The sequence below is a fragment of the Anguilla rostrata genome, chromosome 7, assembly GCF_018555375.3.
Source record: "Anguilla rostrata isolate EN2019 chromosome 7, ASM1855537v3, whole genome shotgun sequence".
Taxonomy (NCBI): domain Eukaryota; kingdom Metazoa; phylum Chordata; class Actinopteri; order Anguilliformes; family Anguillidae; genus Anguilla; species Anguilla rostrata.
Genome location: NC_057939.1, coordinates 39,784,928 through 39,810,545, shown reverse-complemented (window position 1 = coordinate 39,810,545; position 25,618 = coordinate 39,784,928). Strand labels below are relative to the sequence as shown.

At 39.4% G+C, this 25,618-nt stretch overlaps 1 protein-coding gene across 1 annotated transcript in view; it reads right to left on the bottom strand.

Annotated features, from left to right (window-relative positions):
• Positions 1 to 336: 336 nt before the first annotated feature.
• Positions 337 to 25,618, bottom strand: part of LOC135259682 (gamma-aminobutyric acid receptor subunit beta-1-like) — an 89,167-nt gene continuing 63,885 nt past the window's right edge. The window contains exons 6-9 of the mRNA XM_064344299.1: positions 23,155 to 23,289; positions 22,356 to 22,508; positions 17,149 to 17,399; positions 337 to 11,058 (exon numbers count right to left, since the gene is read on the bottom strand). Of these exons, the coding sequence (XP_064200369.1) occupies positions 10,708 to 11,058; positions 17,149 to 17,399; positions 22,356 to 22,508; positions 23,155 to 23,289 (890 nt within the window). The 3' untranslated portion in view covers positions 337 to 10,707. The remainder of the gene's footprint in view (positions 11,059 to 17,148; positions 17,400 to 22,355; positions 22,509 to 23,154; positions 23,290 to 25,618) is intronic.

Sequence of the window (25,618 nt, the reverse complement as noted above, 5' to 3'; positions counted from 1 at the left end):
CAGGCTGATACGGCATGAATACCCTGTGTACATCAAAAAAATGGCGCAAAACAGAACAGGCTTTCACACACAGCCATGAAGAGCCGGTATTAAAAACAAAACTTTTAAAACTTAATTTTTTTTTTAAGTTTTAAAAATTGAGCAAATATTAATGGGTTGAAGGACCAAACATGCATCTGTATGATTGGAAGATGGCATATAAATTCAATTAATTATGATTATATTTGGGAAGTTTGGATACTGTGAAAAGCAACATGAAGTACTGTAAAAAGTGTGGTGTCCAATGGTTTGAGCATTACTGCAAAATTGCTCTGGAATACAATGACAATGGCCATCTTCCGTAGAGTTGTTTATTTACAGACTCCGATAAATACAAAATATAAATTAATGCAGCAAACATATTTATGGTATAACACAAAAATTGTTTTCTTATTAAACTATTTACACAAAGCATTTACAAGATAACATCAAGAATATACAGCTTTGTCATTAAAATCTTGGATTTGATAAGTTGGATAATCTGGAAAGAGATGCTGACACAGAAAAAAAAAAAAAAAAAAAAAAAACCTGGATCAAGACATGGGTAAGACTTGCACTGCAAGGAATAATTCTCTAAAAAAGAAATAAAACTCACACTGTCTTTTAAGGGTTTGTTTAAACAAAAGATACCTGAAACATGTTAAGCATGAGCCTGTTTTGTAATAGATCAATATTAGAGCTTGGTGGCAAGATTAATTAATTAAATTAATTTTAAAGACATTTTACTAGTTCTATTTTTTCTGGACTGGTTTTTTACAAAGCTTTCCAGTTAAAACAGGTAAGTGACTTCTTTAGAAAGGGGTATTCAAATAAAATGCAATTTTTATTATAAAACATATTTACTCAAGTTATGTTTATTACAAACTAGTTTGATACAAACTATGAGTAGTAATGTTTTTAATTATTCAGTATTTTTTGGAATAACATGCAAATTGCTTTAGAGTCAACTTTACAACTTATCTCCAAGCGCTTTAATTCACAAAATTATTACGGTTCGGTGAGCTCAACCTGTATTATAACAGTATAAACAAACCCTTAAAATGAAATTGAGCCCATGTAGTCGTAGAATTATAATCAATATGAGAAAATTATTCTGTGGATTCTGGCTATACATATTTTTGACAAAAAATGAAAGCTCTGCCAAAATGTCTGATAGAAAAATATCTTTTACATATCAGAGCAGGAGGCGTGCAGTATTTTCAGAGGGCTGAATTCTATTGATGGAGAGACAGAGGGACATGTCATTCTTTATTCTTCCTATTGGTTCTGTGCTAGGGGTGTCAAACTTTATGGAGGGCCAGTCAGTATGCTGGTAATTGTTCCCACCAACTACCTTTTCATAACTGGTGTAATTAATGAACAATAGTAAATAATGTGTATGCACTTGCATTGGTGCATTTCCCAAAATAATTAACTGGAACCTATCTAGTAAGGATATGTTATAGTAAAGAATGTCTGCAATCTGTGGCTATAATTAATTATTATATATATATATTTTTAAAAACTTGGGGCTACCAGCTAACTCAGTTGGTGAAAGAGTCCACCATGACTGCATTTTGTTAGGCTATGTTATTAATTGCCTGCCCAGAAGTCCAAAACTGTGGGACACAGCTGGCTCTCTCCTCAGATTACTGCTGAATTACTCCCCCCTCCCTCTCGATGACATGCTAAGAACCCACAGGCTTCCATGTCTGTGAGAGTTATACTTCTTTGCTAATCAGTGCTAACTCTGCCATAGCAGCGTGCAACATAATCACTGGCTGGGGGAGCGCACTGGTCGAGTGCATGTGCTCTTTGTCTAGGGTGTGGGTGAAACAACTCTGATTCCAAAGGCACAATTAGTCTTTCCAAATAGGCGGAAAAGGGGGAGGTGTAATTTTAAAAGGCCAAATTGAGTAAACGACAGGCAAAATAAATAAGAAAAGAGACCAAGGCAAATACTGTATCTGCCTCCAAGAAACAGCTGGCCTGGTAGAGTCCACTGCAATGTGTGCATGCCTTACTGTATGTCTTGATATTGATTCTGAACAGCAGGAAGGAGGAACACAATTCACATGCTCAGGAAGTGAAGATGAAGTATTGAAGGAATGCCATTTTACAGGAGGTTATGCAAATTTGGTTAAGGCTAAAACTGTATACAGCAGCTCTACTCAGCTCCAGACCTGCAATGCCTGCAATCGGCAGGTTTTATACAGCTCAAATATCAAGTAACATTCTCAAAATCAGAGGGACAAACTGGTTCAGTCAAAGCAAAGATTCACTGAATCAGGTTAAGTCCACAATAAGTACTGAAGTTGGCAGAAACCACACCCCTCATATGGTTGAGTAGCAATGATGTAAAAGTTGTTGCACTATTTACCGAACAAAATTAGATTATTTTTTAACAAAACACAACTTGCAAGAACTGCTATGGAATGGATTGGTCAGATGAGTAAATCTGAGTGTTAAGATGGTTTTCAAAGGGGTTTCAAAAGCATGAGTGAAGCCCTCCTCCAAAAGAATAGCCTTCCATTTGCTGAAACCTAGAAAGTCGGAGCAAATGTACAGTACACTTGTAATACTGGATGCTAGGCTAATGAGTATGTTTTTGTTTGAGATTGTCAGCTGTCACCATTTCTCTGAGGTCTCTGAGGTCTTCTATTTGCAGTCATATTCTTCAGTGGAATCCAACTGCATTGCACTGTGTATGCATTGATACACATTGCATTCAGACCTTAAGCAAAATTTTGCTTTTGCTTTTTTCGCAATTGATTATAAGTTTTGCAGCCATTTCTAAATGATGAAAAATATGCATGGATTCCATCAACACTTGTCATTAACTCTGGCCTGCAATTAAATGCATGCATTTGTGTTTTTCTGCATTTAAAATAAGGAGAACATAAACACTGGCATTTAATTATAAGTTAAGGACACATTTTCATGGAATTCAGGCTACAGTGCTTGAAATGAAATGGCACAGCATTTGATTTTATTTCAAATCTGGCTCCAACTGCTAAGGTTTATTAGAGAGCAGTGATACATTCATTTCACTTTCGCTGGCTTTGATAGGCTTTAGAAGTGTAGTCAGCAGGATGGACCCCTTTGAACAAAGCCTCAACACTTTCCAATAAGTCCGTGCACAGATACAACTGCACAGTTGCTCGCACACTCAAATATTCATGCATACAGTCACAAAGAGAAAGCATATGCATGGAACTTTACAGCAAATGGACACAATATAAACAATTAAAGAAAATGCTCACTGGTCAAAAGGTCAAAAAGTTTTTGACCTGAAATGTTCATTACATATCAAAACGGTGGCTCGTGGAAACAGAAAGGCCATGCTCTGCAGAAAGTCTATAATTTATGGCACTTACTATCAATTACATTTCTTAGATGTTCATCAACAACACCAATAAAAAAAGAAGAAAAAAACTGGCAAAACAAATTTTCTATTTACAGCATAATTCTGCAATGTGTGATGAATAGTATGTAAATTCAGCATTAAAAAACTTGCAATGATAGCTTGGCTATTTTCTTCTTTTATTTTATAAAGTATCAGTTTCAACTCAATGAAATTCTACTCAGTAGCTGAAAGCTTAACCCTGTGACAATTTTGAGAAAATAATTGGTAGAAGGCACCGATCTTGGTCATGAGAAAAGGAACTCACTGTGTCCAGTAAAAATGTGGTTGTGTTTGTTTTTATAGTAAACCCTGATTACGAGTACTGTATATAAGTCCCTATCAGATTCTGCCCAGGAAAGGGTACAGATGGAAATTCTTCGATAGGAAACAAACTTCCTTCACCATGGATTATTTAGGAAGTGAAGAAAATAACAGTTTCACATCATATCTTAAACACATTCATCTGTTTATATTATTATTATTATTAGTATCATCACCATCATCATCATAATCAATATAAATAACAATAATAATAATAATAATAATAATAATAATACATCCGGTATGATTCAAAACATTCAAACCTGGGATAAGATCCCACAAATATTCTACAGCATGGACCAAACAGGGGTAACCGGAGCTGTTCGGTCCTTGCTATGATTTTGCGATCCGGCAGATAGCGCAGAGATCTACTTTTGGCAGTGTTATTTTCATATAATAAAGTAAGAAAAAGTGCAGAATCTTAGAAAGAAGAACAGATTGCAATTGAGGAAGAGTCAAGCCATTTCTTGGGCACACGTTAAAATCTCTGTGGACACATGTCTCTCTGTAGCCATGTATCCTTGCCTGGATGCAGCCCTTTTGAACATTTGAAAGGAGAACTCACCGCCACCCCATCCTGTAGCCATTTATGTTAAAGCCTATCTCCACAACTCAGCTGTCCACAACCATATAGCACGTCATGAGCCACAAATCCTTTCAGTGGGTGCAAGACGCATGGTTGGCACAGAAATTCTTTAGTTGATAAAAAATGATGTGCGGAATAGTTACTTCCCAAACAGCACTGCTTGTTGAACTCCTGATCAAGAACTGGAGTTCAGCTCAAAAATTTAAGTGTACTGACTTCCATTTCAAACCTGCCTCAACGTTTGACACAAAATCTCACAAAAAAACTGTAGTTGGCTGCCTAAAACAGAATTTCCTCTTTAAAAAAAATAAATAGTGTATTCAGGGGGAAAAAAAAGTGTCTGTCATAATGAAAGAGAACATTTAAGGGGGGGGGGCATGAAGAGAGGGATATGTGTAGAGGATCTTTAATGTAGTTCTTGGTTCAAAATTGCTTAATTTTAGCTATTCACATTGAAAAACCTGAGAGTTATGTTAACAAACACAACAGAGTAACGCACTTTAGAATTTCCATCTCAGAGACGCTGAAGGAGCACTGACTGTTCTCTGTGTCAAGGACATTGTGTTAAATGCCATTGACTATTATTAATGTGCTTACCTAATACAAATGCATTTGCATTTGCCTTTGTGTCAGCTAATGAGCATGTTTAGGTGGCATGCTGTACTACTAAGTAAATTTGACAAAAACATTTGACATTTAAGCACTTTACATAGTAAGAAAGGTATTTGAATACTTGATCATATCAAAGGGCCTAAGGGTCATCCCACTTAAATTTAGGCATTTTGCAGAAGTTCTGGTGCAGAGGGACTTATAAAATCCCAATACCAAGAGATTTATTCTTAATTTATTATTCTTTGTATTTTGAATTATTTACTATCTAGTTATTTCTTTGCAATATTAGACAGAATGGAACAAAGTAAACACAGAACTCATAAATATATATATATATTAAACACCTTTATCACCAATGTGAAAAAGTATTTGCCCCCTTAGTTACTCAATCAACAAATGAACCAAAATTCACTGACAAGTAGATTCAGCTGATTGAACACAGGCAGACTTGATTGCAACCAGCCTTGTTGAATCTAATCCTCACTCACATTGCACGGTACCATCAGAGTGAAGTAGTCACCAAAAAGTTTCTACCAGCATACTATGCCACTATGGACATTTCAGAAGGGACTTGTTGTAATATATATCAGTATGGAAAGGGTTACAAAGCCATTTCTAAGGTGCTGGAACTCCATGAAACCACAACATTATCTTAAAATAGAGAACACTTTGAACAGTGGTGAATTTTCCCAGGAGTGGCCGGCCTGTCAAAATTTCTCCAAGGGCGCAGTGATAACTCATCTAGGAAGTCACAAAAGATCCCTGAAGAACATTCAAGGAACTGCAGGCCTCTCTAGCCTTAGCTAAGGTCAGTGTTCATGACTCCACAATATGAAAGAGACGGGGCAAAAATAGGATTCATGGGAGAGTAACAAGGCGGAAACCAATGCTAACCAAGAGAAGCATTAATGCCCGTCTCACATTTGCAAAAAAAAAACACCTGTATAATTCCCAACCTTTTGAGATAACGTTCTATGGACAGATGAGTGAAAAGTAAACTTTTTGGATGACACGGGTACCATTATGTCTGGCGTAAAGCAAATACAGCATTTCACAGTAAGAGCATCGAACCAACAGTCAAATATTGTAGTGGTAGTGTGATGGTGTGGGAATGCTTTGCTGCCTTGAGACCTGGACACCTTCGCCATTGTTGAAGGAAACATGAATTCTGCTCTGAACCAGAACATTCTTAAGGAGAATGTCCGGTCATCTGTCTGTGAGCTGAACCTGAAGCGTAATTGAGTTATGCAGCAAGCAATGGTCCAAACACAAAAAGGAGGTCCACATCTGAATGGCTGAAATGAAACAAAATTAAAGTTTTGGAGTGGCCTAGTTAAATTGTTGACTTGAACCCAATAAAGAGGTTGTGGCAGGACCTGAAATGAGCAGTTCATACTTGAAAACCTAACAATATCTCTGAATTAAAGCAATTCTGCAAAGAAGAGTGGGCTCAAATTCCTCCACAGTGATGTGAAAGACAAAAATCTAATTATAGGAAGCATCTGAATGCAGTTATTGCTGCTAAAGAAGGTGCAACCAGTAATTAAGTTTAACGGGGAAATTACTTTTTCACATGGGCAATATGGGTGGTTGATAAATGTTTTCATAAACTAAATGAAAAAACATGCATCTTGTGTTTACTCAGGTTCCCTTTGTCTAAAGATCTGAAACCATTCAGTGTGATAAATATGCAACGAGGAAATCAGGGAGGGGGGGGAAACTTTTTCATCACACTTTCTAAGGTGTAAATATAAGGTTACAGATGAGGGATAGTGAGATTTCCCATCATTATTTTGCAAGTGCAAAACTCCTTGCTTGTTGAATCTGTGCTCAAAATGACTGAATAATTATTCAGTTCATTAGGCTTTTACTCTGTAGACAGCACAGCCATACAACACTGATTGACAGTGCTCGTTTTTAACTTGTGGTTTGGTCGTAATGATCCAGCACCTGACTAACCAGATAGGAAACAATTAAGTCCATAGGTTAGTTCATACATAATTAATTTGGCACTGTGATTTTTGAGAACAATAGAGATTCCAAAAAATTACTTTGGATAAATTCTATAACAGTTGACAAGCAAGGAATTATCATTGCGCAAAACTACTCTGCAATGAACATCTAATCTCTCAATAGAGAGAAAAACTAGATGAAATTAAAAGGCACCAAAGATTGTTCTATGAGAAAATAAAATCCAAGGAAAACATGGTTGGACATACCAGGCATTCTTCTATATGAACCATTTGTATTTGTCAAACAGATGCTTACAACAAGGGCAAGTTAAATAGCTCTCTACATATCGTCTCCATTTATACAGCCAAGTATTTACTGACTTAGTTCAAATAAAGTGTCTTGCTAAATGATAAGTAATTTCTCACCCACTTGGGAAGATACCTGCCATTTTGAGGTAGCAAGCTTAACAGTTCACTTCATGGATCTCACTTGTAAGAGCTCTCACTTTCCATGTGTTCAATGCCTCCAACTACAGCTTGCCCAGAGTATAACTTCAAATACTTATTAACTTTATTTTTCCAGAAACTTTATTTATTTATACTTTAACTTTCTTTCAATCTCCAATTATATATGCATTTAAAGGTCAATAGAAATGAGATGAGGGAAACAAGATCATAAAAAGATTAACTATGGCACAGTCCGTGGGACGGCCAAATTTCAACCCATATACGACTCTACCCCTGTGGGAGGGAGATCGATTCCCCACCATGACACTGTCTGCACTGTGATCCCCTCTCTGTCAATAAACCTCATCTGAATAAAATGAAAAATATATAAGGATGGCAGATTGTCTGCTCTTTGCTTTTTTTAAAGATCAACTGCTGATATATCTTCAGTTGAAAAGTGCTGTTCATGTCTTAGAACTGAAACACAAAAATACATGTGTATATACATGTTCCTAATACAGACACAAAGGTGAAACTACGATATATCACATCACAGATGAAATATAATCATGCAAATTAGCTCTGCTTCAGACTGGGTACCCTAATAAAGTAGTAATATACATTATGTGTACTATTCATAAGTTGTTCGTAAGTCTTACAGCCATTTTCATTTGTGCAGAAACTGTGAATTGGAACAAAATATTGCAAAATTCCATTTATAATAAAACACAAAGAGCAATATGTAGATATACAGAACTTGTACAATGAATTAAAATGTTATGTTTTTTAAATATTTGAAGCATATATATCTATGGGCTCCATAATGCACTCCATAATTTTCGATTTGTAATCAAACCATTCACAAGAGGGAAAAGTGCAGATTTTCAGCTTTTTTAAAGGATATTTTTATACATTTTGGTTTCACCATGTAGAAATTACAGCACTCTTTATACATAGTCCCCCCATTTCAGGGCACTATAATGTTTAGGAAAAGTGGCTTCACGTGTATTTCTAATTAGTCAGGTGTGTTCAATTTCTTCCTTACTACAGGTATAAGACAGTCTTGATTGTAGGGTTTTCATTGCCATTGGAGCCTGTTATTGGTGTTTGTTGACATGAGGGCCAGAGTTCTACCGAAGGAAGTCAAAAGTCAAGGAGATAAGTTAGAGACATATGCCAAACCTTAGGCTTACCAAAATCAACTCTTTGGAACATCATTAAGAAAGAAGAGAGCACTGGTGAACTCTGGAGGAGTAATAACAAAGGGCCTGGTAGACCAAGGCAGACCTCAACAGTTGATGACCAAATCATTCTCACCATAATGAAGAAAAACTCCCAAACACCTGTCTGACCAATCAGAAACTCTCTTCAGGAGGCAGGCGTAGCTGTTTCAGTGACTAATGTCCACAGAAGACTTCACAAATAGAACTACAGAACTACACTGGAAGATGCAAAACCCTAGTTAGCTGCAAAAACAGAATTTCCAGATTAGTTTACTAAGAAGTATCTAAAAGAGGCTATAGAGTTCTGACAATGGACAGAGACCAAGATTTAGATGTTTCAGAGTGATAGCAAGAGCTAAGTGTGGAGGCCAAAAGTAACTGCCTAAGAACCAAAGCATCCCCCCCCCCATCTGTGAAACATGGTGGTGGGGGTGTCATGGTTTGGGCATGTATGGCGAACACAGATAATGCTCAATTGTGTTCATTGATGATGTAGCAGCAGCAGAATGAATTCTGAAGTGTACAGAAGCATCTTATCTGCTCAAGTTCACCCAAATGCTTACAATCTCAGCAAGACAACCATTCCAATCATACTGTTAAAACAACAAAAACCAAAACTGGAAAATTCTATATTGGCCAACTCATTGCCCCGATCCAAATCTAAATGAACATGTGTTTCATATGCTGAAGAGAAAACTTAAATCAATTAGCCCTCGAAAAAAGCATCGCAACAGAAGATACTCAGCACCTGGTGATGTCTATGCAACACAGACTTCAAGCACTGCATGCAAGGTCATACGTGCATTTCAGAATTCATCCTGCAGCAGCCTCATCATCAATGAAGACACATGAGCCAGTTCCAGAAGCAGAAATACATACACTCCCACCACCATGTTTCACAGATGAGGGGGGTGCTTTGAATCATGAGCAGTTCCATACTCCACACTTTTTTATTTCCATCACTTTGGTACACGTTAATACTCATCTCAGCGGTCCATAAGACTCTACAGTTTGTTTAATGTCCTTTTTTCTTTTTTTAGCAAACTCACACCTAGCCATTCTGCTCTTGAGGCTTACCAGTGGTCTGCATCTTGCAGTGAACCGTCTGAGGTAATGCTAGTGCAGTCTTCTCTTTATAGTCTTTACCACATTTATGTCTACATCGTGAAGGGTGTTTTTGATCTGACTGGCAGAGGAAAAGTGCTTTTTCTTCACAATTGAAATAATTATTTGGTCATACATAACAGTGGTCTTCTAGGGTCTCCCAGGTCATTTGCTATTGCTGTGCTCACCAGTGAATTCTTGCTTCCTCACAATGTATTGTTCAGCCTCATAATGGCATCTTTTACTGGCATTAAGACTTACTTAGTCAACAGCAACAGACTCCAAATACAAATTCCACATCTAGAATCAACTCTTGAACTTTTGTTAGCTTTCTTGTGCATGATGTAATGATAAAACACACACATCTGGTCAAGAAACAGCTGAGCAGCCAATTGTTAAATTACCTTTGATTCCCTAACATGGGGGCCTTTGCATGAAAAAGAGCTGTGATACTTACACGGATCACCAAATATGGATGTAAATGCCCTCAAATGAAAGCTGGCAGTCTGAACTTTAAACTCATATTCCTTGTATGATGAACATGATACACAAAATAGTGTCACTGTCCCAATACTTTTGCATTTTACTGTATATATCTGTGGAACATTTCGGAATAATGCTTTCAGCAACTGGGGCTGGCGTTGTAACGAAATGCCAGGGAAAAAAAACCAAAAACATTCATCTGTGTCATTTACTTTGTCTGCCCTTTTTAAGATAATCAAAAGACTGACATGTTAATTGCATGCAGAATAACACGCTGCTATGGCACTAAGCTACAGGACAGGGTTGAAGTCATTTCCATAACTGTACCATTGTTACATTTGGCACAAAGTTGAACTGTACAGTTCATGTGTATTTTGAATCTTCACTACTACAGTATAAGCTATTTCCAATAGAGGGCCTTGGATCAAAACTCAGACTGTTGACTGAATGCCTCTTCATGCTTTGAAATTTGCACATATTTATTACCTTATGCCCCTTCTGAGAAAAAAAGAAAATAAAATAAACATTGTCGGAATACGCTGCAGTAGTGAAGGATTAGTGCACATAATAAAGCCAGTAGACCAGGTTAAAGAACGTGAAGGCGATAGGGAAGATGATGCGGGACCACTTGTCGACCGCGTTCACGTCTGTCAGGTCGGGGATCTTGACCTTGAGCTGGGTGGCCCTCCTCCGCAGCCGACTCTTCTGGTGGTCCGCGCTCCGGTCGATGGCCGGGCGGCCGTATGGGTCCCCCCGGCTGGCCAAGGGCCTGCGGTACTGGATGCTGGCGCTGTCGTAGGAGAACATGGTCGTCCGCGGATCGCCCAGGCCCGTTAGCACCTCTCCGCCACCCATCTCGTTCCGGATCTCCAGGTTGGTGAGGAGGATGTTGCCGTGGGCGTCCACCTGTGTGGGATGGGATGGTAGGGGGAGGGGTTGATGTGGGGGGGGGCACGGTACATTGAAAAGAAAGAGCAGTGGGTTATGATTGGTCACACGGCGCTAGTCGGATCAAAACTCATCTTCTTAAAGCTACCCTTTATGTTGTTGTAGGAACAACAACATGATAACAGTGCAGTTAGTTCTAAGTCAATGAGAAACATGAAGGTGTCTGTAGATCACCCGCCAAGCTTTCCCTTGTGTGCACTGCATTGTGCCCACAACTCATGTATATGTTGATACATTGATTTGCTGACAGTACTTGTGTTCTCATTGAGATCTGGCCATAGTGACTGCTCTAATCTGCAGGGGTAGAAAAAGGCTCACAGGCTTGGATTCATTCTCAGCATTTGTATCCACCCTCAGCTCCTCAACATGTTATCCACAATCAATGATCTGCTCATCAGAGACAGGTATGCACATGCAAGCCTTTAATTAAATACTGCTAAACATATCATTATTCACGGGGGTTTATGCCATAATTGGAGAGGCAACAATTAGTTTTTCTGAAGCATTCATTACTTTTCTAGATGCTACAACTCGGCCCACGTGGATCATACCTACCAAAATGAATATACAGTACATGATATGTGAACAAAAATGGCTTTTTGGCCCATATGTCAAGGAAATAGTACTCTCAGTGGCGTATATGGATGAGAACAACTAGCAGCACATTGTGTACATTACTGAATGTAGCCTACTAACGAATGTAGAAAGTAGACTTCAATCCAAAATGTTGTAAATGCACAGCTTTGGACAATGCAGTCAAATAGTTTATGTTTTTTTTGCAATAATAATAATAAAATAATAATAATAATAATAATAATAATTTTTTTAGCACTTTTCAAATAATAATACAACTTTATTTATATAGTACTTTTCAAAACACAGTTAGTTACTAGTTAGTAAGGAAATAAGCCTAAAATGTCAGAGAAAATCCTTGGATTTTGATTTGCTCTCAGCCATCTCCCTTTATATGTAGTCAAACAGTCTTGGTGAAGCAGTGCAGTTAATGAGTGTACTCCATAACACAAACACAACTTGAAACTCTTCGAAGGCCAAGGTCAGTCATTCTATTTATTTCAGACTGCACATTGTCACTCTTTGTCACATGAATCTCACAGCAAGATTGAATTGATGAAATGAAAATATTTCCAAAGGCCAGACTACAAAACTTACGATGTAAACACAGAGGGGAATAAAGAAAAACAAACTTCCATTAATCTGAATTACTGCATTTGGGAAGTTTGTGTGTATATTTACAAGAATTTCTTGTTGCTTCTGCCCAATGTCAAACATGCACATTCCTGTGATCCTAACAAGGCAGATTAAAAACATCATGGTGGATTACATTTTCGCAACATATGATTCAGAGGAAAGCTATGAAGATGAGAACCAGCGACACTGTTATGCATATCTAAAGGGAAAATGACAACTGCCATCTTATGCCCCGTACTTCCTATACTTAATTTCATAATTAAGTTCTTATTTGCAAAGAGGACCGGGTAGTTGCACCTTCCAGTTGTGTTGCATGCACATAACAGCGTCTCTTTCAAAATATTATTTCATAATGAAAGGAAGTTACAGTCCGACCTGAACCAGCCTGACAAGCTCTAGCCAAATTTTGAGCCTGGACATGAGAGAGCCCGATCGCTGAAATAACAATCCAACAAAGCCATACAGCAGAACTTAAAATAATGCAGTGTTTCCCGCAAGAAAGATGCTAGTGAAAGTGCTTGTGATCACCACACTGGCGGGAGGAACACTTCCACCAGCTGTTAGCTAACAATGGCTGTTTTTGGGGTTTACTGTTGTGCTCATCTAAGAAATTAAAACAGCTGTATACGAGTTTCCATGCTTCATTTTTAAACATGTTTTCCCTTCTGTTAAATGTGATGTTCAATTTGACGCTTGAACCAGAAGAACAGCAATTTTTCTTTCAGTATGTGTTTGCATAAATAATCTTTGTAAAATAGAAAATCAATTTCTATTTTAATGTTTGGAACGATCAGAAGAAGCTAACCAACTCGTATCGCTCTGTGCTGCCAAATACAGCTGCCAAAGCCATTGTCATCCATTTTATGTTAACAGCAGTCAGAGGTGTTTCTATGCTACAATTTGTGGACTTCTGGGTTGGGCCTTTACCTGATCTGGACCTCATTTCCCTAAACCATCTTAAGCCTAAAATGATCAAGAAAGTCAACTTATGAAGCATCTTTTGTTTTTGAGGCATTTCTCAGATACATCTTAACGGTCTTAGAAATGATCGCAGATTAATACGCACCTCTGACCACTTACAGAAAGCTAAGTGTGTCTTTTAGAGAGACCTACTGATGCCGACTGTAAAACATAATCAATGGTGTCACGGTTTCGGGCGGTTAGACCCAGGCGCAGAGTGAAAACTCGGGAGACTCAAAAGGAGACACAAAGACTTTACTACAAACGCAACACAAACAGAGAACAAAACAAAAGGCCACGAGGGGCAATATCCAGAACAACGCAAAATCCAAAAACGCAGAGCAGAACACAGGCAGGGCAAAATACAGGCAGGCGGAACACAGGCAGGTCAGAACATGGGCGACACAAGCAGGTAGATACAAACAAGCAGAACACATGCAGGGGGAACACAAGGAACCAGCACCTGAGTCAGGGAAACAAAGAACTTAAATAGACAGGGGGATAACAAGACACAGGAGAACTCAATTCATAATCAAACCAGAGAGGGAAGGGATAACAAGACACAGGCAAACGCAATGATTGAATAATTGAACACAATAATACAATTCAACGCAGGGGAAAGGAATGACGGAAACAAACTGAAATACGAAACTTAGACATGCTGCCATCAGGCGGCGCAAAAAAGGAATAACTGTAACAAAAAGACAGAACCATAACAAATGGATCTAGAATATCACCAAATTATGCACATGATTTTGATGATATCAAATACATATTATACTGAGTGAAAGAATGAAAATGTTTAAATTCAGAAATGTATGGTATTGACATGTCTATTATTTTAGGCTGTGTCCTTATCAGACAGATGACTCTGAAAAAGGATGTGTTAATATCCAACACACTTGTGTTACTACTTTAGTGTTACTTTCAACACATTTTGTGTGAAAGTTACTATTTTTGTTTTACAAATATACAATGTATGTGTAACAAGGGGGGGCTTTTTAAGACAAACTGTGTTGAAAGTAGAACTAAATGTGTTGGCCTCAACTAGAAATGGAGGAGTGCTAAAATGACACATTATGTGTTGTTTTAACACATCTGTTTTGAGAGAGTATTAAAATAAGTTGTTGTTGGTTCATTGCGGTGTTGGGTAGGACCAAATCTGATGACTAAAGTGGTAAACTTAGGTTAATACATAAATGCAAGAAAAAAAAAAAAGGAAACAAAATACATAATGTGTGGCTGGTGTGATTGATGCAAGAACTGGAGGAGGGAGCTTTGGTAAGAAGGGAAACTGAAGAAAATAAAATAAAATGCAACAATAAATAAGATAAAAGGCCCTTGCTGTTTGCATGTTAATTAATCTATTTATTTATTTGAGGTCTTAAACACAGTCGTTCATTTGTAGACAATGATAACACATAACAAAAATGTCTTGCATACAAATAGGGCATATCGAAGGATATTCATAAGACAAACTCATAGCAGTATGTGCCCAATATCCTTTATTCCTAGGCTCAACATTTTCAAAGGCATGATTGTGACCCAGAATTCACTTAAACTGATGACAATCTTGTTGCCTTGGGACTAAAAAATGAACATATTCACATTAAACTGCATTAGTGAAGCTCATTCAATATTACAGAACATGGAAACAAGGTTGATATAACACCAAATACCTAGCTATCCACATTTTTTTTTCTTTTAAAAAGTATACAATACAAATAGGTATTCTATGTTGTTCAATCAATGCGTATGTTGTGTCTCATTAATTTCCTTCTAGCTGAGTTATTGTAACTGAATTTGATTGAATGCCTCGCCATCAGTTAATATCAAATGTGATTCGACAAACTTTTCAGCACCTTTCAAGCAGACAACAGTGCTAAAGATACACTTAAGTATCCTGCATGCACTCTCTGGATAAGTGTTGGTTTGGAAAATGATGAAAAAATTAATGAACGCCCTCAAGATCGCACCATGAAAACAGTCTTTACCTCTAAGATTGTTCAGTAATGGAAAACAAGGCCCTGACTCAAAGTTACAGAGATAAAAAAAGGTCCCATACCCAGCCAGATGACAGCAATCCCTGCTTCCATTAAGAATGCCTTGTGCCTTGTTCACAGTTCATGGAAAAGATTAAACTTAAGAATGAGATTTACAGTTACTCTGACAGCACAAGTTTAAAAGCCACTAATATTTCCTCTATGAAGATGAGTTTTTTGTTCATAGAATAACAGAAAAAAGGGTTTTCTTGATGATACTGACCTGGATACTGCCCAGATAGGGAAAAATACTGCATACATTTTTATAACATTTCAGCCAAGAAACAATCCCATTTTCATAACATTTCTACAGTGAGCTCCTCCTTTTCAGGCGTGCAGGTACACCCTGTATGCGAGAGTTTAGCAGTTTTGTTGGGGATTACTCTGTCTGGGGCTGGGCAAAGAAGCCGGCAGGAAAGAGCACCATGAGACATGCAATGACTAGCTCTGTCCAAGACCCTCAACGGGAGGCTCGACCTCCACATCTGCTCTGAGCTGACAAGCGCGGAATTAGGATATCTTCTGGCGTAGACCTCATCTTGTTGAAGGTGACAGATGTCCGGTGGGAGGCCTCGGTGGTAATAAAGGCTCAAGAACGAGGACTCCAAATGGAGTCAAAGTTAGCCTGCGGGCCAAATTCAGCTTGACTGATGAATGTAGGTGGACCTGTTGTCTCCACTCAGATTCATTTGAATGTACGTGCAATGCAAGCTGTTAGGTCAGTTGTGATACTGAATGTTTACGGGTTGGTTATACAGACACATTGTATGTAAAATCTCCATTCAAAATTGAGTTTGGTCAAGGACAAGGCTTAATCTGTGTCTGCAAAACTGGCCCTACATGTATGTGCCTGTTAGCTAGTAAGGTTTTCTTCATTTGCAAGAAATTGCAGTTGAGCTGCATTCTGGGAGTGTATTAGTGATTTAAGGATTGTGGTTTTAAATCCCAGGGTGGGACACACAGCAGAAAAGTGGGATTCAGTACAGAGTAGCAAATGGTTACATCTGTGTTCTGGAAATGGACCTCTCCCACCCAGTGTTCTTGATAGTTTCCTTATTTCACGGGAGAGTTAATAGCATAGCACTTAAAATTTAGGATATTTTCCACTGACTCGCTTTACAGCTGATTCTACTTAGCTTAGCGTAGCGTTAAGATAATAGCAGAGGTTTCAAAGTAATTACATGCAATTAATGTCAAGTCATATAATAATAAGTAGTGACCTGAGCTGGGCTGAGCCAGGATTCAATTGATACTTGATGCATAATACCAGTACAATACTGTTTAGCGTTTCTACTGGATTATTATTCTACTTTCTCAGACAAGTAAGTTTGCTTGTTTTTTTATTAAATTTTTTTTTTTTTTTTTAAATCTTACAGTTGACACTTGTATTTGCAACCTTTTATTTCCAGATGTCAACATGGAAATGAGCCTTTAGCTAAAGAGCAACACCAATTTCATTTGCAGCTTATTTCATCTGCTGGACAGGGATGATTCACACGTTTATCCATAAACTTCACTCTGAGACACTAATAGTTACACATAACCTCACAGTCTCACTCACTATAAAAATAAAAAAAATAAAAATAAAATAAAAGATTACTCTACTGGCTGTGGTAAAAAGAGGCCCAAGGCTATCTGAAGTGAACTTTAAAATGAGGATGTAGCAGGAAAAAAATGAAAAATGGCCTCCAAAGAAGGCTCAAACAACTCAAAGGACCCTGACGTTATGGGTTATCTGAAGAAACAGCCTTGGGGGGCATGACAGCACTTTGACAGGCAAAACGAGGAGGGCAAAGTGCACTCTGAGTAACAAAAAAGAAAAATGAAGTTCCCCTACCTGCACCCTGTTGGTCTCTACCCTGGCCTTTTCATTGTTTGTTTTGGCAGCCTTGTCCGCCTCTTTCTTCTGGAGGTGAGGGCCCCGTCCAAAGAAGATGTAGTTGACGAAGGCGTACTCCAGCAGCGCCAGGAAGACGAAGAAGAAACAGCCCATCAGGTAGATGTCGATGGCCTTCACGTACGGGATTTTAGGCAGGGTCTCCCGCAGGTGAGTACTGATGGTAGTCATGGTGAGGACAGTTGTGATACCTGATTGGAGGGGGTAAAAGGCAACGGGGTGAGAGCCAATCGGAGCCAAGTCATCAGCATGCGCCACCCCATGTGGCGGAGCTGCTTCCAGGCATCTGCCGAAAAACCTGGTGACCTTCCAAAACAAGTGACGTGTACCATGTGGCAACAAGCCAGAGCACTGGGGGATTGTGGGATTGACTCATACATCTTGGGAGGGTGTGTATGTGTGTGTACGCATGTGTGTGTGTGCGTGTCTGTGGGGGGTGATGGCGTGGGGTGGGGGTGGGAGGGGGCTGTTGGCACTAAAAATTATTTGTTACACCCGACTGAGCCCTGCTGGAATTCCTGCTGACAGCAAACACACTGAAATCTGAGATTATTTATGATGAATTTCACCCAATATCTATCCTCCTGTTAGCAGTGCAGTCATTTACTACTGACGGCTCATCAATACTGCTAGCTTTGTGGCCACACGCAAACGATGCATATGCTACGTATGTCAGTGAAGAGCCACCAAAATGACCTTTTCAAATAACCACAAATGAACACGGAGTGGATCACTTGTAGACCTGCTGCAGCAAAGCCTTTGCAGTACATGTCTGGTCAGTGTTTTGCCTTTTTTTCCACAGAAATTTGCTCAAAAATATTGGATGCAAATGACCTCATTTGTATTGCATTGCTATAATACTGTGGGCATATTCCCTCCTGAACCAATGAACTAAATCCGCTCAGTTCAAAGTCTGGACTATCAATGCACACTCTCTGATGAAGTTTGCAAGTCATTAATATTCATTTCCTGATGCTAATTAGCATCAGATATTAAACTTCAGAGCAGGCAGAGATGCGGACTTGGAACTGAATCAACTCTAAAATTATTGACGCCTTTGTAAAGATAAACAGAAAAGACTATAAGACTATATTTTATTTCATTATGATGGAATCAAATAAAATTCAATATTTCTATAATTATACATGCCATTACAAAAAAAAAAAAACTGTCACAATTACTACGGTACCACTGTAACCAGTGCACAAGGATCACTGTGGCTGAGGTGTGGGCTCTGCTTCGATGTATTTTCCTGTGGTCCAGCCATTTTCCATGCTACCAGCCACGCGATACACCAGGAGAGCGATCACCAATCGGAAAAGACGTATATTTTTCCTATCAGTATGGGATATAGCCTAATGTATCAGTGCCCCACATATACTGTAATATAAAGTTTCTGCAACTTCTTTCCCTTGCACTCTAGACCCAATCCCAATTTAACCATAACCGCCAAAACAAATGCTTGACAAGATTACATAAATTGTGCAACATTGTGAAAACAGAGAATTGAAAACATGCACGCTTTATCTTCTTCATATAGCATATGACCTCATTGTTTGCGTGCTGCTTGTAGTGCACATACCAGTAAGATGTCTGGCAAGGTCTGACACACTTTGCTACAACTTTTCAGTGCTCATTATCTCGTGTTGGTTTCAGTGAGTTCCTTGTGCTATCGTTTCCCTTCAATATGAAGGTGGTGCACCAAGGTAATGGAGCTCTTTCAGTCTGGTGCTTTTATTCACTTAAAATCATAATGAAAAAACAGGGCTCCCAAAAGCAATCTCAATCTGCCAAAGCCTTGTCTCTGAGGAATTCTTACCATCTGAGAAATAGTGCTGACCCCCCCTTGTGTCGGGAGGGTAGAGATAGCCTGAGCCACGCCTCATACCGCGAGCAGTCGGCCGTATCGGACTTCCTGAAGGGCTCTGATAAGGAATGCCTGGCTCAACTCATAGAGGAAGGAGACATTTTAATAGACCAGACACTGAAGCAGCTAGACAATTGTGCATTGAGAATCAGTTCCCAGGGCAACCATGAACGTTTTACTGTTTTCATTGTGCTGTTTTTGGGTGGGGGGTTGGGGGTGGGATTACACATGATTTTTGTCTCATGAAGAAATGCTGCTGACATTTTTTATGAAAATATTGTTCCAACATCATGTGGTTGTGTGCACAAGGAATTGGGGAAAACACTTCCTTGAATAAAATAAATGTGTAATTTTTTATTGTTTATGCAGAAACCACCATGGCATACCATGGTAATGAACACAATGGAGCAGAGGTGGGTTTTCAATTAACATTTGCCTTTAACTTTGGCAGACAATTTAAAGCAAGAATTATTACTTTATTCTTCACAAACACAACAGAACTTGTAGAGAAAAAGAAAAGTGCAATCCATCTATCCATCCATGATCTATACCCGCTTATCCTGGGCAGGGTCGCAGGGGGGTACTGGAGCCTATCCCAGCGTGCATTGCGCGAGAGGCAGGAATACACCCTGGACAGGCTGCCAATCTATCGCAGGGCACACACACACCATTCACTCACCATTCAATCACACACTTATACCTATGGGAAATTTAGAGTCTCCAATTAGCCTACCTGCATGTCTTTGGACTGTGGGAGGAAACTGGAGTACCCAGAGGAAAGAACATGCAATTCGAACCCTGGACCTTTTTGCTGTTTAGGCGGCAGAGCTACCCACTGCACCACTGTGCCAGAAGTGCAATGCTTACATTTATTTGTATGTCAAGGCTATAGACAAGGGCTTTTAAACTGAATGTTGGGAAATTATCAATTAACTTCTGCATGAGGTTCACATATGCAATGTAACTTTTTCACACTTGAAATAATTCAATTTCTTCAGCTTCTGCTGTCTTATTAAAAATTGTTGTGAAAATCCATTCAGTAGCAGTCAATTAATTATGGGATTTAATTAATTAGTGGGATTTACTTGGGATTAACACAGGTTTAAATTATTGATACTGACAACAATTAGACAAGTAGATTTTAGATTACTAAAGGTGATTTGAAAAGCAAACATTTGCCATGTATTGTTAATGCGTACTGTTATGTCAAAGGGTTTCATTATTTTTAACTGAATATAATTGCAGTTAATTGGGCTAGTAAATGACGAACAACGTAATGCAATTAACGCTGCAATATGTTACAGTATTCTGTACTTTCTTGCAAAAAATAATCTCAACCCTGTACCTTGAAATTAACCCAAATTATGTATTATAGTCATCGGGTGGCATGATATGCAAGATCTTGTCACAGTTTTCTGTCTTCTGGGTCCTAATTGTTTTACTGAACATGCAAACATCATAACTAGAAACAGTAAAATTTAGCAAAGAATCTTAAAGATATTCCAAATGTTTTTCAGATTTATAAGGGATACTGAAATACTGTGTTTTCTAAAAATAGAATAGAATTCATGAATAGAAACCTGTTTTTATGATTCTCCAACATTCATTTTTATTCTTATTAGGAGAATTGGAACATGACTATTTACATTCGGCACATGAAATACTAGTCTTTGCCTTAATTTTATAGGATTTATTCATTGTACTTTAGCAACTTAAAATACAGTACAATACAATACAATACCTAACAGTATCATCTCTTTTAATTGACAGCTATGGTGTGATTTGGATGAGGAAGAAATGAAAAAATACATTTTAATTAGCTGTGCATATATCCACATTTGCATTACCAGTTGTAGCTGTATTCATATATTTTTTTGTTTCTTCTTACTGTTTGTATGATGAGAGCTGGCTAGAAGTACAAATTTTGCTTAGCCTAACATTTTTGATATCAGCTCTTAATTGCAATTAGTCAGATTTCAATAAAACCTCCTGAAAAGTCATTCTCAATATGGCGGCCAGAAATATGAGGTTCATGCCAATGAAAATTAGTTCCCATGTAAGTGACTGACACTGTCTACCTCTGGCTCGTTAGTAACCTTTAATCTACCTTTTCATGCTTAAGTATATTGTTTGGAATGCAAATTTCTAGCATGCTAATTTCAGCTCAATGCTCTCCGCAGCACAGGAAGATATCAAATCCCTATACCTCCCTGGTACTGTTTTGGGCTCTCTCTGGAGGCATGACATCGTCTAATTCAGCCAATCATGGTCTTCACTGGACAAGTTTAACCTCTAAAACCTGGTATTCAGAAAGTACAGTGGTGCAATACATAGCACTGTTGCCTCACAGCAAGGAGGTTGAATACAGGCCGGGGCCTTAATGCATGCAGTTCATATGTTCTCCCCGTGCTATTGTGGGTTTCTGTGTGGCGTATGCATGTTCTCCCCATGTCCGCTTGGGTTTTCTCTGGGCACTCCGATTTCCTTACACAGTTAGATTAATTGGTCAATGTACAGTAAACTGCCCGTAGATATGCGCGTGTAAGTGAATGGTGTGTGTGCCCTGCGATGGATTGGCGACCTGTCCAGGGTGTATTCCTGTGTTTCACCCAATGCATGCTGGGATAGGCTTCACTCCTCCTGTAACCCTGACCTGGAATAAGCGGATTAGAGTCCTGCATGTGGCACATGTCATTGCCTGCCAGGCATCAGCACTCTACCACACTCAAGTCTTTCAATTCTCACAGCCTAAAAATTCAGATTACCACCCCAAGAGTGCTTGATCACATTTGTTTTTGTTCCCCCTGATTTCAGATTAGATTCAGATACGCAGCAACTCCACTGGCCTCCACCCCTAACAGCTAACAGCTCCCAACTTGGACTCAGAATAGAAGCAATGGGGAAGGCTGTTTACTGTTGCTCCCACATGGGTTTGGATCAATGAAAAAACCCACAGCAATTATCATGCAGCCTGATGTTACGCTCTCAGTACTGAGTGTCTCACTATTAATCCTAATGGGCGGTCGTCAGGGATGAGGGGGTGGGGGGGGTGATCGTCCCTGCTCAGTGGGGATGAGTTGCCTCTCATTTGGCTGGGCTGATGCTACAATTTGGTAGAAGTGAGCTTTTAAATTCCTCCTGAATGTTTCCAAAAGAATGCAGGGGATGTGTGGTTTCCACCATGAAGCAGTGAGGACAGTGTAACACACACACACACACACACACCTCTATAGTTTGTAATAATAGTATCTACATTAAGGATAGTGTCAGGAAAACACACCTAGGGCCACCCTTGCGGCAGATGCATCGTAGTTGATCCAGAAGGAGACCCAGGACAGGATGGTGATCAGGGTGGAGGGCATGTACGTCTGCAGGATGAAGTAGCCGATGTTCCTCTTGAGCTTGAAGCTCAGCGACAGTCTGGGATAGGACCCTGGACAATGAAGCCAAAAAACACAAAAACAAATCAGGAAATCTAATGAATAAACAAAAGCATCGCAAAAAGACGAGAACAGATTACGCAGAATGACTCTAAGCAAATTATCACAGAGAGTGGGAGAGGGGAAAATGGGATGAGGAAGATTAAGACAATTTCCCTAGCAGAACATTGGCAGACATACTCTGACGAAATGCTGTCTAATGACATTCCAATGATACTGAAGGCAAGAGCAACTTTGGTCCTGTTTCGGATCTAGACTAAGCTCCATGTCACACTCAATACTTGCCATGATGAACAATAGCTTATAATGCGCTTATTGTTCCTTTAATTGGCAGGCAACTGTCAAAAACTTGTTACTGGTTAATTCATATTAATCTCATGACTTATCATGACGATGAGTCAGTATATGACAAAGAGAAAAAAATGTTGTGGGATACAGTATGCTTTTGGATCCCATTGGCTGTATTTTTTGGCCAACAGAGCACACAGCATAACACACACAGTACACATATATCATGGTTACAACTTGAGATATTGCTTCAAGATATTTTACAAAACCTAAATCAAAGGAATATGTTTTAACAGCAGATCTCTCACCCTTAGAGCACATTCGTAGTGTGCGGACTTCTTCTTTGCATACCTGTTGTAAAGACCGCTTTTGTGGACAGCGTTCTGTAATTTATGATGGAGAACTGGGGCAACTCAATGTTGTCAACTCCTGTGACCGCACTTCCACCTTGCCAGTAGAACTCGATATCATCCGTGGTGTAGCCATCTGGAACAGAGAAGGGCACGTGCACTATTTCAAACAAGACCGCCTTCACAAATAGTCCTGTTACAAAAAAGGTGCAAGTTTTCCTCTTGCAAGACATGGGCAGTGCCTGAAAAAAGGGGTGCAGTTTTAAGTCTGTGTCAAAAAGGTAATTTGTTCATGGATGACGAGCTCTAAACTGTGTGTGCTGACTCCCCCGAATGATCTCCCAGGGGGGGGGGCGGGTACACCATTTGTTTTTCCTCATGAGCTGTTGGCTGTTGTGTCACCCACCCCCACATTGACTCTACCCCCACCCCACCCAACCCCACTCCACATCTCACCTCTCCAAACCATCAACCTCTATGTCCTCGATTGGCCTGCTAGCTCACAGATAACAGTGGCTCCAGAACCACATGGATCAAAGCCCTGCCAAAGCTACATGCTCAAGTCTGTGGGAGTTTTTGTCTCCTTGAGAAATATGGCAGGCTGTTACTGCAGTGAAAAAATGACTCAGTTTCTTCCCTCCTCCAGCAATACATCCCCCCACCTCGGATTATATGATCATATAAATGCATTCTATGTTCCAGCAAATTAGCAGGTGGTAGCTCCAGCAACGTGTCTCCAATAGCTTTGTCAGAAGCAAATGAAGTAGGTGCAGGAGTGACTTTGTGGATTCATTATCCATGTGCTTTTGATTATGTCTGCTAATGCAAAGTCTCAGACACCAAATAGCCGCGTGTTGATGCCATGTTGGGCCAGCGTGGGTGTTTGCGCCTCTCGAGTTCAATGAATTCAATCAACTCTTACATAACTGCAGTGCTGCAAAAATATCTTACTCTTTTGCTAAGTCATTGCAGGTTATTCGTTTTCCATATTGTAGCTGCAGGCTTGTAACCACAAGGCTGTTTAATTATTATAGGACCAGTGATTAGCTAACTTAACTTACTTACTTACTTACCACCAAGCTAGCTTAACCAAAAATAATGGTTGTTGATGAGGTACAGTATTGCTGTTTTCTTATGTTTTATTTGTCTACCAGTGTATTAAACATGACCATAAAATTCCTTGTTCCTACATGAGAAACAATATGCGCCCCAAAGTGTCCTAATTTTCTACAATTTTTCTTCTAAACTGTTTGCTTGAAATTCTGACTGTGCTGTGTAGAAACAATCCAAAACACAATCCAAAAATTTACTGTCTTTTAATTTTAGTCTTATAGTAATAGTCTTGGGGTGAGAAATTGTAAATGGTGCTGGGGATGTGGCAGGCCTAATGTGAGCAGTGACATACTGTTGTCATAGCCAGCATCCTGCTGCCGTGATATGTTCAATAAAACGATTATTATCATCCCATACACACAAAAGCAGAGAGATGAAAAAGATAGCAATATATTTTGCTCAGCTGTTGTTTACCGGGCATGGGTTGGTTGGGGGGAAACAGCCTGTGATGTGAAACAGCAACCCTGAATACACTGTCGTTTTATGAGCCACAGCACACCGCCGAGGTCCCGGAGGAGCCACCTTTGTCTGTCTATCGATTTTCCTGCGACTTGCGCTTGGCTCCGCGATTCTCAGAGTTCAGAGGGGCATTAACAGAAACAGGCTGCGCATTTCGCTTGTGCTAACCCCGGCACAGCACTGCCAAACAAAACTCCATTGTGTGCCTGGCAGGTGAACGCCAGATTATCACAGCTACGACCCTTCGGGCGAATTCGGCCATCCAGCCACGCCGTGGGTTTGGCACTGCCGCGCTCACAGTCACCAAAATTAGGCCACTACCTGGCGCTTTATCGAAGGGCCCCCCTGCCAGGTCGTGCGATGTGGCACACATACTGTAACCTTTTCTATCTAAATTTCACGGTGCTGATGATGTCATATCAAGGAACTAGCCTTCAGCCAGAACTACTCCGGTGGCCAGTGCAGGGTTTTCTGATATCAGAGAATCTGTTGGGTTTCACAGTATATCAACACATAATATATTTCTCTTCAGCATCGTTACTTCCTCTCTACTACTCTCTACTGGCAAGCTTGTCTCTTACACTGTCTTGAAAGTCTCCTGGTACTCTTCAACAGATATCTTACAAACATAGATCACATAGTATCTGTAACTGTAACATCTGTAACTGACTGATATAGTTATTTGTATGAATTAGGTCAGCAGGCATGAGCTGATGGACATAAAATTATATCACATCAAAATATTTTTTTATTAGAGTAGATAGAGGAAACAGGATTAAAGTGATTAGCACACTGTTTCGTGACAATTGTTTTTATCAGGAGAACATCCAAATTCATACAAATGAGAAGGTACCCTCCTCTTGATATTTAACTGCCCTCTTTGTAGAGTCAAC